Here is an 18,066-nt window from a genome sequence, read left to right on the forward strand (position 1 = left end):
GATTAGAAAATCCATAGACTCTGCCTATATCGATCCTCTTGTTTTTCAAGTTTGATTCATTTTGACCAACGTTTTGCCTCTTGGGCTACTAAAGAGATGTTAAAGCTGTCAAAATGATTAGTTGTTTTTATATTGACTTTTTTTTTTTTTTAAATCTGACTACCAGGGATATTTCTGCCTATTTTTACCCACTGATAGAGACAACAAAATAATCAGATTAAAATAAAGGTACCAGCACACGTTCTGGTCGCTGATGAACTGTTCATGTCCTGTGTTGATTGGACATTAACCACATCATTTGCTTAGAAAAATAGTCCTACTCTGCAACCTCTTATTTAGAATTGTCTAGAAAAATCAAAGAATAGTGTATGTGGTTTTGGTTACAGTTTTAAACCTACAGTGTCACCTCTAGTAGCTCTCCAAAGATGGCTACTTGAATGAATTATAACACCCTGAAAACCTCTGACTATTCTGAAATGAAACTGAAGTTTAAAAGTGATAGAATTAATTCTTTAGAATAATGGTGTTCAGCATTTTCTGTCTCTAAATTGTAAATTTTATATCCTTTGGTTTGCCAGATTATTTTACTACATTAGAGAAAGAGTTTATCTTTTCAATAGTCACTTTACTCTTTGATGAAACCCATTTGTATCTCTAAATTGTGGATTTATCTCCATGAAAGGATCCTGATTTATCTATCTGCCTAATTATTGTGTTTTTGTCATTTGTACTTAGATAATACCTCTTATAAGAGTGTATACTTTCTAACTAGGCATGCTGTTTTATAACTTTAGGTCCTTATAATCTTATATCCCTGTCTCCTCAATTCTTTGTGGAACAAAGTTTGCTGATACCAAAGGGCTAAAAGAAGTGATGAATCTAATCCAGATTCATAACTCGCTGTAGCATTTCATCTTTGGTATTTAGTTGAATAGAAACCAGTATATTTCCCTGTTTCCACTTTGATCAGCCATGTGCTAAGCAGAAGTATTTAAAGAAGCCCTATGTCTCTCCCTGAAATGGACCATGAGTGTTGCTTGCCATTAATTACCCAATATCAACCCACACTAGTCTACTGAATTTTAAGCAGGTGTAAGCTTTGTTGCTTTTTGTCAAAAAGCAAAAGATGCTGATCTGCACACAGCTGAAACTTTGCTTCAAACTTTCTGTCGATTTAAGGCTTTGCTTTCTGGATCTTTGGTACTTAGCAGGATTGACCACTAAGCTGTATCTTCTATTGGTCTCCAGTATTCTCTGCCATCAAATTAGCTACATAAGAAATTCATGAACTCCCTAGCCCTCCCTATCAAGCATTAAACCTTATTTAAGTAAAAATTTTGGTGATAATTGAGTAAGTCACCAGCTTCTGAGGACGTGGCAGTCATTTACATAAAACCAGCGTCTCTGAAGATACATTCTTCTTGACAGATGATCATAGGCCATTTGTCTATCCCCTGAACACAAGGAGGATTTTTTTTATAAGTTTTGTATTTTTATATATGAAGATACATAAATGACTGTCTTCTGACTCCACTCCTCGCAGAAATTGAATTTGGTATCCGTGGAGCCAGTGGAGTATACTCAAGAGTTCATTGCATATGAAGTTGTGTTAACTGTGGCCCTTTTAGCCAAATGAACGTAGAACTTTGTCTCTTCAGATTTTCCCACATGCCATTATCAGAACCTTGAAGAGAATCTATAACATTTACTCTTTAATAAATAAGAATATTTCAAATTTGATATTGTGATCCATTCTTTGGCCCAGTGTAGCTGAGCCGGACATGAATTGAAGAACCAGGATTAGAGCTAGAAAATAAAAACGTATCTACTAAAAATGCTGTATATGGGACTTTCTCTTGCTTAAGAAAGCCATAAATGGCTCTCTAACTGGGTGAGCAAAGGTGCCTTTTTAAAACCATGTTGAGTGCTTTATAACCATTTCAAGTATGCATTTCAAATACAGTCTTCCTGTATCCTCTTCAAATATTAAAGAGCAAGTATACTAGAAATAAACATCCAGATGGCATTATATGGATTTGGTGGGCTGCAGTCCACGGGCCCGCAGAGTCAGACACAGCTGAGCACACAAGCGATAGTTGCTGGATGATGGTATTCACTAAAAAAAAATTAAATAGATTCATCTACAGTATATTAAAATTTAATTTATACTCTACTGAGACCTCCTAATATTTTTCACACTGTAATTTAATTCAGTAAACACTCAAACTCCTCTATTGTAGATATTCAGTAGGTACTCCAGAACATTTAAAGGTGACAGAGACCCTGGTCCCCAGAGACTTGGCAGTTTTTGCCTATGTCTCAGTATTCAATTTCAGCTGAAGTTGTTATTTCCTTTCGAGGCATGTTTAACAAATCCTTTGTGTACACAAGTTCTTTGATTTTTAAGTACAAGATTAATACTACAGTACTCTGTAGAAAATAACCCCAAATCCAGATTTTGTCTTGAATTATCACAGATGTTCATTGTTTACATGCAAGGGACTCTGTTAAACCAAGGGAAGTGGGGGCACTAATAAGACATGAGACCTGCCCTCAAACAGATTTCAGAACAGTAAGAGTGGCAGGGTATACACAGTATACTGTTTTGACCTCTTTTGTGACCTTTTGTACTTATATTGTACCTTATAACTATAAAGTATTCTGATCATTCAAAGGGACATCTGTTTGGAAAAATCAGGTGATAATTATGGCTAAAGTTTAATAATATATTTTTTACCTCAAAAATATGTGAGATGTATATTACATTTTTTTGCAAAAATAAGCCTGTGATCTATTTTAAATATTTTTTCACTTGGAAAAGAAAATCTTAATTTTTTTCTTTGATCAGCTTATTTTACTGTTAGTATTAGAGCATGAATATTTCTAGAGCAAAGACCTAGTTGTGGAACTTTGTTTTAAATTCACTTCTTTCATTTCGTTTTGGGTCTGTGTCCAAGACTGTCAGTTAGTTATTCCATCCTTCTGCTTCTGTAAGGTAGACCTCCCTCCCAGGAAGCTGGGTGGGTCAGCTAGGAATTCTGAGGACTCCAGCCCCCCAGTGGTGCTGACAGCTGTGTGCAGAAAGGGTCAGTCCATCAAAACCATTTCTGCAAAGAGTAGACTTAGTCATACTTCTGCTGTTTACCAGGGTTAATGTGTCTCCCTCTTAAAGAAACATAAGAAACCTCTATTTTGAGACCACGTAAAGTCTCCAAAGCCATTTTTTTTTAATGTTTTATGAAACTACTTATGGTAGTGCAGACCTTTATTTGGTATATTCTTGATTTATTTTTCTTCTTTTTCTTTGTTATCACCTTCTATTTAAGGGAGAAAAATCATTTTAAACTGAGCAACTAGTTGGTGTAATTTCTGCAAATTTTCCACTTCAGTTTTTAATGTAATTCTTGATTTACACTAAAATCCTTATTTCTAATAAGGGTGGTAAAAACACATCTATCTGTAAAATTGTAAGTTCTACCATTTATTAATATTTAGAGTTGGTAATATTTAGGAAATTAGCTGTCAGTTCAATAATTAAAACTAGAATCCTGAAAAACCAAGAAAATTAATAATTATCCAGTACCTAATCATATTTCACCCTTTAAAAATCTTATGAACATCACTCACTTTTGTTTTCTCTTCCACTCTGTGTCTGTGAAGCTTCTCTGCCTTGCTCTAAATCAGCAGTTTTCATGCAGCTGTTTCCTCATCAAGGTACTCTTTACTTTTGTCATCTTTGCACGAATTACTGCTTACCCTGCGCTCATCCCAGGCACATGGCATGAGACTTCATTCACCAATCCCTGTAAGCAGAGTCTGGCTCAGGCACATAAAGGTCGTACAAGGCCATTCCTGAAAGGTCTGAATGCCTCTGGCGCTGCAGGGCCAGGACTCGTCTTGATGGAAGAGCTGCCCAGGTTCCCCCTGAACACTGAAGATGCTGTCCCGGCCCTGAACTAACATGGGCAGGTTAACAGGAAACTCCAGGGAGAGGTACTGGAGCAAGGAGGGTATGCGGTATGGGGAAGAATTTTTAGCTTAAGAAGTATTTATTTTCCGTAAATATGACGCCAACCCCAGCGTTTCCTTAGAAGTTAAAGCTGGCTGTCTTTTTTAATCACCTGTGCTAAAAAAAGGAAGGAATGTGGTCCTTAGTTAGCTCAAAGGACTAAGAAGAAAAAAGTGTGATGCAGTTAGGTCTCATTTATAAAAGATGCCTTTTCTGTCTTTTATTCTTTAGTAATTAATATACAGAAAGATTAGACCTGTTTAGAAAAAGAGATGTCAGCAATTGATGAAAATCCATTACAAATATTTTTAAAGTTCCTATAGTTGATCTTTTGTATATCTAGCTCAAAAGATTAATAATTCTAAATATATAATTAACACATCTCCATCATTGTATTTACTTGTGGCGCTAGTGGTAAAGAACCCACCTGCCAAAGCAGGAGACATAAGAGATGGAGGTTTGATCCCTGGGTTGGGAAGATTCCCTGGAAGGGGACATGGCAACCCACTTCAGTATTCTTGCTTGAAGAATCCCATGGACTGGGGAGCCTAAAGAACTACAGTCTAGGGTCTCAAAGAGTCAGGCAACATTGAAGCGACCAAGCACAGCACACACACAAGAAGCAGCTCTGGTTACCTTTTCTTCTAGGAAAACTTAATGGTATTTCTTGCTTATTTACATTAGTTTCAGTAACTTTAAAAATTCCAGTATAAAATTCAAGTCCTATGCATTTGTTGTAAAACTGCTTTCAGTACTTCACTTTTTTTTTCCCAGTTATTAGGAGCATCTTAATTTGTGTAGTAATTATGTGCAAAAAATCTTCACCTAGCTTATCTGATTCTTCTAACAGTCCTTTGAAATAGGCACATGTACTGTTAATTTTAAGTGCCAGATTAAGAACTGAAACAAAATAAGAGTTCTCATCCAGACAGACTGGACCCTGGGTCTTCTGATGTGCCTTATTATGAGCCCTCTGACACCTTTGCCTTCTCGTAGATGCAGTAAGAATTTTCTGACAGGTTTGCCATAGATACATGGGATAAACTAAGCAGTGCAGATTCAGGGACCTTACTAGAGCCCTGTGCAGGTGGCAGGAGGTTTGGATTATTATTAAGTTTTTCATTTTCTCCTCAGTTTCTCAAGAACTAAAAAGGATTTGATCCTTTTATTTTCTCATGAAAATATTAGATTCCAGTTTGAGAGATCATTTTGGTGTTTAAAAAATAGGTGACTCAAAGTATTTTATTATTTGTCGGGATGGAACTGTATCCCTAGTTGTCAAAGTAAACCCTGATACCTGCCTTCAAGGAACTCATGTTTGAGCAGAGGAGGTAGATATATAATGGATGTATGTTATTTAACTGTAGTGTAATGATTTTCCCACTTACTCAATGCAGTGAATTTTGGCCAATAACACCTTCTGCTTCGGGTGTTATCTTTACGTGAGACCACCACAGTTCACTGAAGCACAGTGCTTGTTAACACGCTGCTGTGAAAAATTTTCAGCTTCTTCTGCCCCGCATGTTTGTAACTGGCTGCATGTTTAAGAACAGAATATCTAAGGGAATTTAAAGTAGTAAGTCAAGACCACAGAGGTTTTTAACCTTTTATTTCACCTGAGTGGTGGCCTCCAAGTTTCTCTCACTTCGTGGATTTCTGCTTTTGTGCCCACTGAGAGTCGGAAGGGAAGGCCCGTGCGTAGGGGCATCAGAAACCAGGGCACAAAGCCTCCAAGAGGCCTTGATGAGTGGGCGTGCAGGACCAAGGCCTGCTCACTCGTATAAAATGTCGTGTACCAAAGCAGGGTGGGTCTGTGTCCATTTAGGCAGTTGGGCTGATAATCTGAGAGTTTTTCCTATAGAATATCAAGACCAAATCCTTCACTAGCTTCTAGAAAGGTTTCTAGTTTTAATTTAAGAGGGTTGAAAAGAAGAATGCTGCCAAAATTCTCAAAAGGGAGAATTGAGCTTAGAAACCAGGATACTGGGATCATTCTGTTTCATACTAACTTGGCTTTTTTCAAGATGCTATCTTTGATATAATTGATTTTAAAAAAGCCTCCAAGATTTTTATGTCAGCTTCTCCTTTGATCCTTGAAATAAAACATTTTTGCTGTGAAATCGAACTTAGGAATCACCATCATGCCACATTTACCTGTGTGTGACTTTTAGGGTTGGGTCACTCAATAGGAAGAAAACACACACACAAAAACACAAAATGAATTGAGATGAAAATTGAATTTGAGAGTAAAAACAGGACCTCCACCTCTCACATAGCATTGACACTTTGGGTTATCAGTGACAGTCCTAAGTCAATGATACTTTAAAATTTTTAATTAAAAGGAACATACATGCGTATGGGGGAAAAATTAGAAAATTCAGCAAAATGGAAGAAAAAAGTCACCTATAATCCCACCACTCTAAGATAATCACTGTTTATTAACATTTCGGTGCCTCTTCTTCTAATTTCTCTTCTTTATGTAGTTGAGATCACAGTAGGTGTAAAACTTTATTGCTTGTTCTTACCCTTAACATCTAAATTTTTATTTAGAGGTCTGAAGGTTATTTGCTTAACAAATAGGAAATGAAATATTCTTAGTATATCTTTGAAGAAACCTTCACCCTAGTGACTTACTCTGATTATAATTTATATAACTTTTAATTCTTAAGAATTAAACTGAACAGGCCCTTGTCCTCAGATGGAAGCTTTGCCTCCTTGCAGTGTGATGACTGCTCCTCCAATCCCCACCCCCAGAAAGAGCCATAGTCTAGTCAGGGGTGTGACTTCACCAAAGGTGGTCACACAAGAAAGGGCCCCAGGGTGGAAAATTGCTGGCAGAGGGACACCAACTCTCTGGTGGTTGACACTGTGTCCCTCCTGATGACCATCTCCTGATTGTTTCAAACTCTTATCTTTAAAGTTCCAGTTTTGCCTGAATCTTACTTCCTATTAAGGAAATAACCCTAGATAAGGAACTATTGGCCTTGTACTTGTAGGCCACGTGCAGATTTGAGGAAAGGGAAGGTCAAATACACAGACAAGTTCATGATCCTTTCAGACAGAAGAAGCTAAAAACAGTATTGTCTTTTCCAGTAAAAATATGGTGCAGCCACACTGGCAATCAAAGGGGTTGATGCTTTTTTTTTTTTTTAATTTTTTTATTAGTTGGAGGGTTGATGCTTTTTGACTCTCCCCAGTTGCAGCCATCACATTTAAAAATGGAAACATTCTGTTCAACCAGTGTTTGTTGGAAAAGACATCAACTAGATCTTAGAGAAAAAACAAAAATGAGTAATAAATTATCTTTGCCCTTCAAGGTGCTTTTATTCTAGTAGAGAAAATATGACATATACACAGATGGTGACAATATAGACAAAATATAAATGCCATATAAAAGCAGGGAGAATGCATCATGAAAGAAACAGAAATGAGAAAAAAATGCGGGTTGCCCTTGATCTTGGAGAGATCAGTAAGGCAATTGAAAGAGCTGCACACACATCACAGAGTGCAAGGTACGTTCAAAAGATGATAAGCAGTCTTCTTTCAATTTTGTTATTTCTTTTCTAGAAAGCTCTGGAGAAGATTAAAATAAGTATGCAGAAGAGAATAAAAATCATTCAGAATTCTGTTGCCCAGAGAAAAGTTCTTTGAACATCACGGTGTATTTTCTTCCATTTATCTTTCTACCCATAGGATTAGATTAGAACAGATTCAGTGCAGGTTCACTGCCCTTGGCTACCAGAGAGGTGTTGCTGACATTTTTAATGCTGCACTCACACTCCCAGCCCAGTGCACTTTTCCATATGCCTATGTTCCTTTGATAAATTCAAGACAGCAACCCTCTAGGAAGCCTGTGTAAATCAGACCAGGTGCCTGTAGATGCTCCATACTCTGAGTGGAATTCAAGGCTGACTCCAAACAAAGGATGTGTGACTCCTAGAAGGAGGTCATCACAGAGCCATTTTCTATTCATGAGACAACAGAAAGATGTATGGATCTTTGTATATTTTCAGTCACATAAGTACTTTTTGACTTGAAGTGCTATTTTTTGTCCATAAATAGAAATTTTTCCATTCTCAAATTTACTCTTTATTTTAAAATTCAGATGGTACAAATAAGAATAAAGTAGGGAATTCCCTAGCGTTCCAGTGGTTAGGACTCCCCACTTCCATTGCAAGGGACATGGGTTCGAGGAACTAAAGTCCCAAAAGTCACGTGGCACAGCCAAAACAATAAAAAGAATAAATTAAAAATTACCTGAAATCATACCATCCAGTAATAATATATTTTGGCAGATGTTTTCCCAGCCTTTTTTTTCTTCCTGTATGTGTATTTCTTTCCCCCCTACTCCCAAATTGTGGTCATTTTTCTCTATTAGTAAAGATTTGCTACATTTTGCTACAAATGGCTTAAATTTTGCTACAAATGACTAAAATACATTTTCTTGTGACACCAGTAGTTATGTCAAAGGTGGGTATAATCGGTCCAAGTATTTTAGTAAATTTTGTTAAAGTATAACAGAAAAGCACACAGATTATAAATTTACAACCTAATGAACTTTTAAGAAGTAAACATACTTAAAAATCCAGCATCCAGATCAAGAAACAAAACATCACTGGCACCCCCAAGAAACCATCCTCATGCCTTCATCCAGTCACTCCTTCCCCAGAGGTAACCACTATCCTGTGACCTGTCTAATCTGTAATCTTTACTAATCTGATGAGTAAAAAAAACCCTGTTTTTTGCTTCTTGTCACTTTATGAAGTTACTAATCAGATCATTTATAAAATACATTGTAGGGCCCTGTTTGGGGAGGTTTAATCTCCTCCATGAGAGAAGTAAATGGCAACTGTTAAGGTGTAGAACAAAAAATGACTTGGCAGAGTTGAAAAGATCAAAGCAAAAATTCTGCTGTATGACCTTTGGGATATATTATTTTCTCAGTAAATACTTGAGTTCCTTTGGGGTAGGCACTATGATTTTGAGAAGAAAGAGCATCTCCCTTTCTTTGAAATGGCATATTTACATAGGTTTTGCAATTGCAGAATATATCCTGTGTGTAAACAGCTAGTAAGCTACATGGCCCTCTGCTGGAAACTTCTGGTATGATTTGGAGGAGGGCGTTCTGGTCTGGCGACTGCTAGCGTTTCCCTCATTCAGCTCAAGCCTGCCTGCCTCTGGCTTTTCCTTGCAACTTCTCTGGTTTTTGTTTTGTTTCTTCCCCCCTTATGCTATTTTTCTGCTCTGGTAGCAAATTTTGCTGAACAAAGTGTGAGGTGCGTAAACCTCAAGATCTTTGTAAACACTCTAGCAGTTGACTGTTAAAATGAATGCAAAAACAATAGACCAGGTTGTATCTCATTTCCAAATTGTGAGATTCAGTCCTGGAGCTTAACGCCAGAGGAGAAGGGGGTAACTGGCTGCTTCCTTTCTCTCCAGGAATCGACAAGGAGAACGTTGAACTCTCTCCCACCACTGGGCACTGTAACAGTGGACGAACTCGCCATGGATCCGCAAGCCAGGTGCAGAAGCAGAGAAGTGCTGGCAGTTTCAAACGTAATAGCATTAAGAAGATCGTGTGAAGCTTTCTTTCTTTCCTTTTTCAAACAGACTTAACTGACACGGGCTCTTCACTAGTGACCCCTCACCTCCGTGCTGTGATGCTGCACTTCATGTTTTCTAATGAGCCCATCCAGTCTGCCATGTTGCCAGATGATCAACTCTTGGAAGCATTGCCTAAATTTAATGCTGCTTTTTTCTTTAACTTTTTTTTTTTTTTTTTTACTTTCGGTTTAAGCAAGTGTTCAGAACAGCTGCAGAGAGTGGGCAGTCAGGACACTTGAACTGAGAACATCCCAATTGTGAGAGAGGATGAATTCTTGAATACTGCTACTACTGGCCAGCTATGAAAGCCATTTGCACAGAGCTCTGCCTTCTATGTTTTCCCCTTCTTCAACATAAAGTAAAGTGTTAGTCTTATTTACACACTTTTCAAGATAGAAGTTTATGGGAGAAATAATATTATAACCCCAGTATGTTTAATCTGACTTTTAGCTGTGGATTTTTTTTTACCTTACAAAACTGAAGAACCATAGAGGTCAAGCCTCAGTGACTTCACACCATAAAGCCACAGGCAAGGTACTTTGGGGTAGGGGGGAGGGTGGAGGGATTTAGCATTTTGTAGTGGGTTCTTAAGAAATACTAACACTTGAGTATTAGCAATAATTACAGGAAATAAACATAACCACATATATCTTAACATTACTGAATTAAAGAGATGAGTTCTGAGGCCTTATCCAAACTCAGTCATCCAAACTAGTTTATATTTTTCTCCAGTTGATTATCTTTTAATCTTTAAATATGCTAAAAGTCATTTTTTTTGTTTTTGTACGCCAAAACTATACTAAGTATAGTAATTATACATTTTTCCCCTCCTCCTCTTCTTTACTAAATAATTCCAAGCAGGGTAATCAGTGAACAAAGTGTCAAAAATTGTTCCTAGAAGGTAATTTCGTAGATGGTTGCATTAGCTCCATACAAAATGGAATGGTACGTGATTATTAGAGTAGATGATGCTTTTATTTTGTTTAATATTTTTCCCAGAAACATAGAGTATGATGTATATTATCAAAAATTTTTTTGATGAGATGTATTTTAAATGTCTTGTAATCTTTCCTCTCCCCTCCAAAAAATCAGGAATCTCTAGCAAAACGTTTCGGTTCTATATGATAGAATTGCATTTAATCACTGTGAAAAGACTGGTCAGCCTGCATTATTATGACAATAGGGGACCTTAAGAGTTGCTGCTATGCTGAATGGTATGGATTATCATGGCATTGGAATTTCCATAGTAATGCAGATCCAATTTCTTTGTGGTACCTGCAGTATGCAAAATAATTTGACTTCAGTGACTATATTAGTATCTGGATGTTCCAATTTAGGACTAAACCATATTTATTACAAGAAGATATTATCCCCCTATTCCTGGGCTCCCTTTATATGTTAAGATGTAATGGCTTTGGGAGGGGAAAAGAAACTTAGGGGAGGGGGAATTTCCTAAAGTGCTGTTTCATGAGTGGATTTCAGTAAATTAAATTCCACAGCTAAATCAATAAATAATGGTACATTTAAGTGTTCTGATTTTAATAATATAACACATTTCACATTTATCCACACAGTAACAATGTAATATGTTAATGTAAATAAAATTGCTTTTGATATTCAGAAATAACAAGAATTTAATTTTTTTAATTTGTTTACAGTCCTGGGAAAAGTAAGAACCATTTGCCATAATAAAAAAAAACACTTTACTGCTAATAGTTATTTTGACCCTGAATTGTTGGAAAATATTGAAGATACATGCAATTAACTAAACTTTTTAACTATTGTAGAGGCTTCATTAGAATAGAATGTTGTAATAACAGAGCAACTAAGGTGATAAGGAAATAAGACCAGAGCTGAGCTTAGAAATAGATCTTTAACAGCCTGGTGCCAAGAATGCCAAGCTGCCGGTAAGGTCCGTGTCTTCCCACAACCCAGAGCTTCTGGGGTGGGCACCCTGGCTCCTGGAATGTGAGCTTTTAATAATTTTGGTTCTGTGTTTTTCCCTCTTTGTTGGTTGGTTTGGTGCAATGACTGTGGGTAGTGTTACGCTATTTTGCTTCTCCCATCAAAACAGAGAAACTTCCAAAGTTTTACCACTAAAAAAATATTGATCTTTCCATAAACAAGTTTTCCAGGGTATGTTATTTCTGAAATTTATTTGTTAACTTCCCTCTAGTGTAATGAAGGGAGTGAATTCACTTGAAGTACCTCATGAAATGATCTGCATTGCATGAATCAGAACTTTGAACCTTTTTTGAAGTGCAGAAGTGCTTTTAACCAGTACATACTAGAAATTTGAAAACTTATTGAGGTTTAAGGTTCACCTTGTTTAAAGAACTTCTGACTCTTGAGGAAACTCTAGTTTTCCAAGAAACTAAAATGAACATGAGGTCAGTCTCACCAATATGCTTCCCCTGGAGAAATGAAACTCTTTTTTAGGCCTCATACATATAAACTGCACAAGAAATTCTGAAGTTTACAGCAGTTGCCTATTCTGCATAATCTGATGTAAGTTCTATAAAGCAATTTGTTTTGGGTTTGTAGATGTTTCCCCTGACTTTTTAAAAAGGAAAACATTAACTCACCATTTTTTTGTCATGCTCTCCCTGCCGTATCACCCGCCTTGTCCCAGGGGTGTGCCCTTCTTTGCCAGCCTTGAACCTGGCTCTCTAGCTTTGGGGGCCACGGCCAGTGCTCTCTCCCACACCCTCTCAGCACCTGTCATTACTGGGGCCGGCTCCGTGCAGGTCCTAGGCCCGGGCCGAAGACCCGGAGAGAACGGACAGGGGATGTCCTGGGGGAGACAGAATGGAAGCGGCAGCCCACCCTGCTTAGCGGGCTTTAGGGTTCTCAGTTCTGTTTTGCTTCTATGTTTGTTTTTTGGTTTTGTCTTTACATCCCACCCCTAACCCAGGCATATGAGGCATGTCTTATTCAATGTTATGCAATGGACTTATACAAAAATTCACTCTTAGTGTCAGCCACACAGTTTTTTTTTTAATGCAGTATATTCACCTGTAAATAGTTTGTGTAAAATTTGACAGAAAAGTATATTTACTACACTGTAAATACATGTGATGATATATTGTATTATTTTGCTTTTTTGTAAAGCAGTTAGTTGCTGTACATGGATAACAAACAAAAAATTTGATTATTCTCGTGTTAGTATTGTTAACTTCTTCCTGCGACTACGTTACATCATTTAAAGAAAATGCTGTGTATTGTAAACTTACATTGTATATGATAACTTCCTCTCTTTTCTGTTCAGGCCCAAACTCTGGCAGTTCCCTTGTCTACAGCCTCGTTAATATTGTAAGCAGTTGTACGCCAGCAGGAGAAATACTGCCCAACAGACAAAGTCCACCATTGTAGGGGAGAACTGTAGAAATCCATTTCAGATCACTGTTGTTCCCATCCCATTCTCCCTGTGTATGTACTCCTCCCCCTTTTTTTAAGTAAAATGTAAATTCAATCTGCTCTAAGATGTGGGGAGTTATTTAATTTCTTCACATGCATCAGCTCTCTTTTCTTACTTGCCCATTACTCCTCCCTGATCTTTTGAAACATTAAGGCCATTTCCTTTCTTTTAAGGATGTCTTGGGTTCTTAAACCACCACCACCCCCTACCCTGCCATGGAAAAGACCTTTCTAGTTCGAGAACTTCTCTCAACTAAAGGTAAAATAATTTTGGTGAAATGCGTAGGGGGGAAAAAGTTTCCCTTGAGTCTGAAAATTAGACTGATAAATTGATAGGAGAAAAGCCTACACATTTATTTAGTATAAATTTTACATGGCAGGAGCCTTCAAAAAGAGATGAGAGGACCCCCCCCCCCGCAAAAAAAAAACAAAAAACAGTTAAACCTGAGTATTTCTATCCTAGGTTTGATGAAGAGTGGGCATTCGTGTAGAAATCTTATAGGTCAGACTGTGAGGTAAGTGCAGTAAAGTTAGGAAACCTAGCAAGATCTATTCCAGTTCTCGAAGTCCCTCTGTCTTCAGAGATTTGGATGCTCCTTTCCACCGGGGTTAGGGAGGGCCCAGCCTCTCAAGTGAAGGTTTTATGTGTGTTTCAGGAAAGGATGGGAGGAGAAAGGTCAGGGAACCTTCCTGCTTCTGCCATTTTCTCAGGCTCCTTCAAGGTGGCATATTTTGAGATTGCATGTCCTAAACCCCACCAAATGCATTTTGAGGGCCTGCCAAAATGAAGGGTGACTCTGCTTTCTGAGGTTAGGCTGACTTTAGTTCTTTAAAAAAGAGCAATCAGAAATGCCAGGACACCCTAAGATCAATAGAGGGCTTACGTTAGGACCCCACAATTCTCTCCAGCTTCTCAGCTCTCTCCAGCAGAACCTTCCCAGACACAGCATGTGTAAGCACTGTCAAAACACTCTCCTTGGCTCCACTGCTGCGAGTTTTAACATTTTGTCTACCCCATTATGTGGGCTACTCCCAGATGGAGAAAGAATGCAGCATAGACCCTGTGGCCAGGACAGAGCTGATCCTTATGAGGGCAACAGTATCTATTAAATTAGATAAAGGGCTAAAAAGACCATGAAGGAGACACCTTAGGTCTGAGGCAAGTACTGGTCTGTTTATGGGAAGACATTTGTGAAGCAGAGGAACCTCATCTGGAGCACTTGCTAGCACTCTGGGCCCAAACCTTCAAGGCAGAGTATATGCAGTCTCCAGGGATGTCCTGGGAGGGAGGAAGGGAAAGACAGAGATTGTGTGTGGGCCGGGGGAAGGGGGACCCACAGGCGTACGCACTCTCGAAGCTTCAGGTAAGTTCTCTGGCCACTAAAGCTTAAAGACCACTGGAGTAGAGACCAGAAAATTCAAATACAGTTGACCCTTGAGCAACAGAGTTTGAACTTCAAGGGTCCACTTGCATGCAGATGTTTTTTGATAGTAAATACTACAGTGCTTCATGGTCCATGGTTGGTTGAATTCAGGGATGAAGGAGAGCAGATGCAGAGGGGACCAACTATAAATTATACACTGCCTTGTTCAAGGGTCAGCTGTACGGCAAATAACTTTCTATTCCCTCCAGACTAAAGCATCACAGTCAAAAGTAGGGATGCCTTTGGGTAGTGACCATCTGGGCCACACCTCTCCATCCCTGGACTACTAGTAAGCTGCTCGAGAACATTGACAGTATCATCTGTCATTCATGGGGCCCATGCTCACTTTTTGTCTGCACAGTTTACTTTTCTGGGACAGTCTCAGGCTAGTCTGCCAATTTTGAACTGTCTGGCCAGAAAAGTTGATTCCCAAGGGGGTTTGGGAAGGGCAGAAAGGCACTAGAAGAACAGTAAAAGCTTAACCTGTAACAAAGGGGTAGCTTCACAGTGTTCCTTTTTCCAGAAAGCAACCCAGCCCACCCCCATGCCCCCTCTATGACGCTTACCCTCACCCCTAGTTCTCCCTTGATTTCTACCTGTGAAACTTGGCTTGCACACTGCCTGTCAGAACAGCTTCCAGCACAGCAGCACCCCAACTCTGTCAGGGGCGGTTGCCCCAAGTAACCTGCCAGGCCTGTCTTCATTAGAGACTCAGCCTTCTTACTGAAGTAAGTTCCACGTAAGACCCTTTTAGCTGCCAGCTTACGAGAAGCCTTCTTAGAGTGTTGATTATGGTTCTAAAAATTCTAAGCCGCACTGCAGCAATGTAGACCCTGTAGGTTTGAGTCTCACATTTTGTTCTTTTAAAAAGTACTAGCTAAATCATGAAGGGGATATTTAATAATGTGAAACTGTAATTTTAATAGATTTGACTTTTAAGTACCTTCTAAAAATCCACTTATGCCTTGTAGTATGTACATACTGTTGTTTGTTGTTTAGTCGCTAAATCATGTCTGACTCCTTTGCAACCCCATGGACTGTAGCCCACCAGGCACCTCTGTCCATGGGATTTCCCAGGCAAGAATACTGGAGTGGATTTCCATTTCCTTCTCCAAGGGATCTTTCTGGCCAGGGATTGAACCCACGTCTCCTGCATTGGCAGGTGGATTCTTTACCTACTGAGCCACCAGGAAAGCATGTACATGTTCCATACACCACATATATGTATACATGTATGTCTAAAGTTTCCAAAGAAGCATCATATGTTTTATTTAAACATATTGGGTCAAATTACCTTTATTCTTTTTATATTATCCCCAAAAGATTGTACTGCAAAATTTTTCTAGGTCTTTAGCATGTGTTTATGCCGTGAGTCAAGCTGTCGTGATAAAGAGAAGCCTATGGAGTTACGTAATTAAGAACTTCCCCCAAGGGGACCACTTCCTCCATATAAAATAGAAAAGTCACATTGAAATCTTAGTAGGGCCCTTTCCTGGTCAAACATTTAGAAAGCGTTGCCCAACAATATGTTTCAAGGAAGAAAACATCAACAAAGGTAGCCTCAGCTGATTTATTCATTTGTTGAAAGAAACATTTTCAGTTGGTTATGATCGTACCAAGCCCTTTGCCAGGCATTGCAGGTGCCAAGAAAAGAAGAAGAAGAAAGCTTGGTCTGTGCCTTGTACGAGATCACAGTTCAGTGAGGGCAACAGCCACAGAGCCAGTGAGCACAGTGGGCAAGGTGTGGACCGAGGGGTTGGGCCCTGAAGAATGACCAAGAAGTGTATCCAAATGGATATGTGCACTGAGCAGTTGAAAATAGGATTGTGAAGTCTTCAATTCTGTATAGGGTGTCCGTGAGGCTGGGGGACGGCCTTGCCCAGAGAGCCCATGCAGCAGAGACGTGTCCAGGCAGAATGCAGTGCCCCAGAAAGGAGACTGGCTCATTCTGTTTCTATTTTCCTCCTTTCTTTTCATCCCACTTTGGAAATGCACCCTGATTTTGCATATTTAATAACTCCATGAGGGGACTTCCCTGGTGATCCCAGAGCTAAGCTTCTGTGCTTCCAATGCAGGAGGCCCGGGTTCAATCCTGGTAGTGGAACTAGAATCCCACAGGCCGCAACTAAGAGTTCTCATGCCACAACTAAAAAAAAAAAAAAGGATCCCTTGTGCCACAGCTAAGACCTGGTGCAACCAAGTAAATAAAAAATTAAAAGCTCCCATGAAGACCTGCTGTAGCCCCAAGAGCAAAAATAAAGGTACTTTCTATTTTTGAGCCTGGCCAAAGTCAAAGTAGGATGAGAAACTGATGGTGAGGGATACTACCTCCCCAACTTGATAATTCATGGATGGAAGGCAGAAAGGATTAGGTATTTATGCCTTAAGCAAAAACAATACGGCCACTCACCATATACTCATATCTAGGCTTCTACAGGAGACCAAAAAATTAGTTTCCATTAAAATACTGAGTCTTTTTGAGTTTACAGCATTCATTCATCCAGCTGACATGTATTCGGCCTCTTGTTTTCAAGGAACTCCAGCATCAGCACCTCTGGGAAATGCTTTCTGAGCCCCCATCACCCTTCTCTTGGTCCTGTAACTGCTTCTCCTTACAGTGTTGTGGTCATCAACTGTTCCTAACTCCCTGGTTAGACTCTGGGCCTTCCAAGTACAAGGACTATGCCTTGTTCAAGGAGCCAGGGTTGTTGAGTAGCACCTAAAGCTTTATGTTATCAGGGAACTATGCAAATAGGATGGGAAGAAAGACCTCATGCACAAGTGCCACCCCCATGCACAAATCCCTGCCAAAATGGAGATGTCCTGTGTATTTGTATAAAGACCTGTTGAAAGCGAATCCAGACTTTGAAATTTCACACACTAGTAAAATTTTGAAGATGTGTTTTGTTAATTTATGCACTTAGAAAACAAACAATTGCAGGAACAGTCTTTTTATAATAGGGCATTTCAACCCTCAACAGAATAGGGAAAGAGGGACTCATAAGATGAAAAATACAGTTTTTTAAAAGGACTTGATTGTGCTTTATGGAAAGTCACTGTGTTGTCTTTATTTCACTCGTGCTAGCGCTGATTCAGTCTGCCTGACCCGGGCTGTAAGGAGAGGAGTCAAGGGAGAGACAGACCACGGACCTGGATGGGAAGAACGGGTATTAGAGTGCCAGATGTTCCCTTGGGCTTCCCTTGTAGCTCAGTCAGTAAAGAATCTGCCTGCAGTGCAGGAGAACTGGGTTCGATTCCTGGGTTGGGAAGATCCCCTGGAGAAGGAAATGGCAACCCACTCCAGTACTCTTGCCTGGAGAATCCCACGGACAGAGGAGCCTGGCAGGCTACAGTCCATGGCGTCGCAAGAGTCGGACACAACTTAGTGACTATACCGTCATCAGTTGTTCCCAAGCTAATTACTGATCCCATGCAATTCCAATCAAGGTCCCTACAAGAAGAAAGTGTGGACCCAAACAAAATGATCCTAGGGTTTACTTTATAAAATAGACAAGAAAGCACAGCTAAGAAATAAAAGCATGCATAGAAACTTTCCTTACTAGATAATAAAATATTTTGAAATATTTAAAACTGTGATGATGGTAATTAAAC

At 39.2% G+C, this 18,066-nt stretch overlaps 1 protein-coding gene across 4 annotated transcripts in view; it reads left to right on the forward strand.

Moving 5' to 3' along the window:
- NF1 (neurofibromin 1) overlaps window positions 1-13,090 on the forward strand; it is a 239,987-nt gene extending 226,897 nt beyond the window's left edge. For all 4 annotated transcript variants that reach the window (XM_043480302.1, XM_043480281.1, XM_043480273.1 and 1 more), the window contains 2 exons: window positions 9,449-9,565; window positions 12,882-13,090. In XM_043480302.1, coding sequence (XP_043336237.1) covers window positions 9,449-9,565; window positions 12,882-12,985 — 221 coding nt within the window. In that variant the 3' untranslated portion in view covers window positions 12,986-13,090. The remainder of the gene's footprint in view (window positions 1-9,448; window positions 9,566-12,881) is intronic.
- The last annotated feature ends 4,976 nt before the right edge of the window (window positions 13,091-18,066 follow it).

The sequence above is a fragment of the Cervus canadensis genome, chromosome 1 (assembly GCF_019320065.1).
Source record: "Cervus canadensis isolate Bull #8, Minnesota chromosome 1, ASM1932006v1, whole genome shotgun sequence".
NCBI lineage: Eukaryota > Metazoa > Chordata > Mammalia > Artiodactyla > Cervidae > Cervus > Cervus canadensis.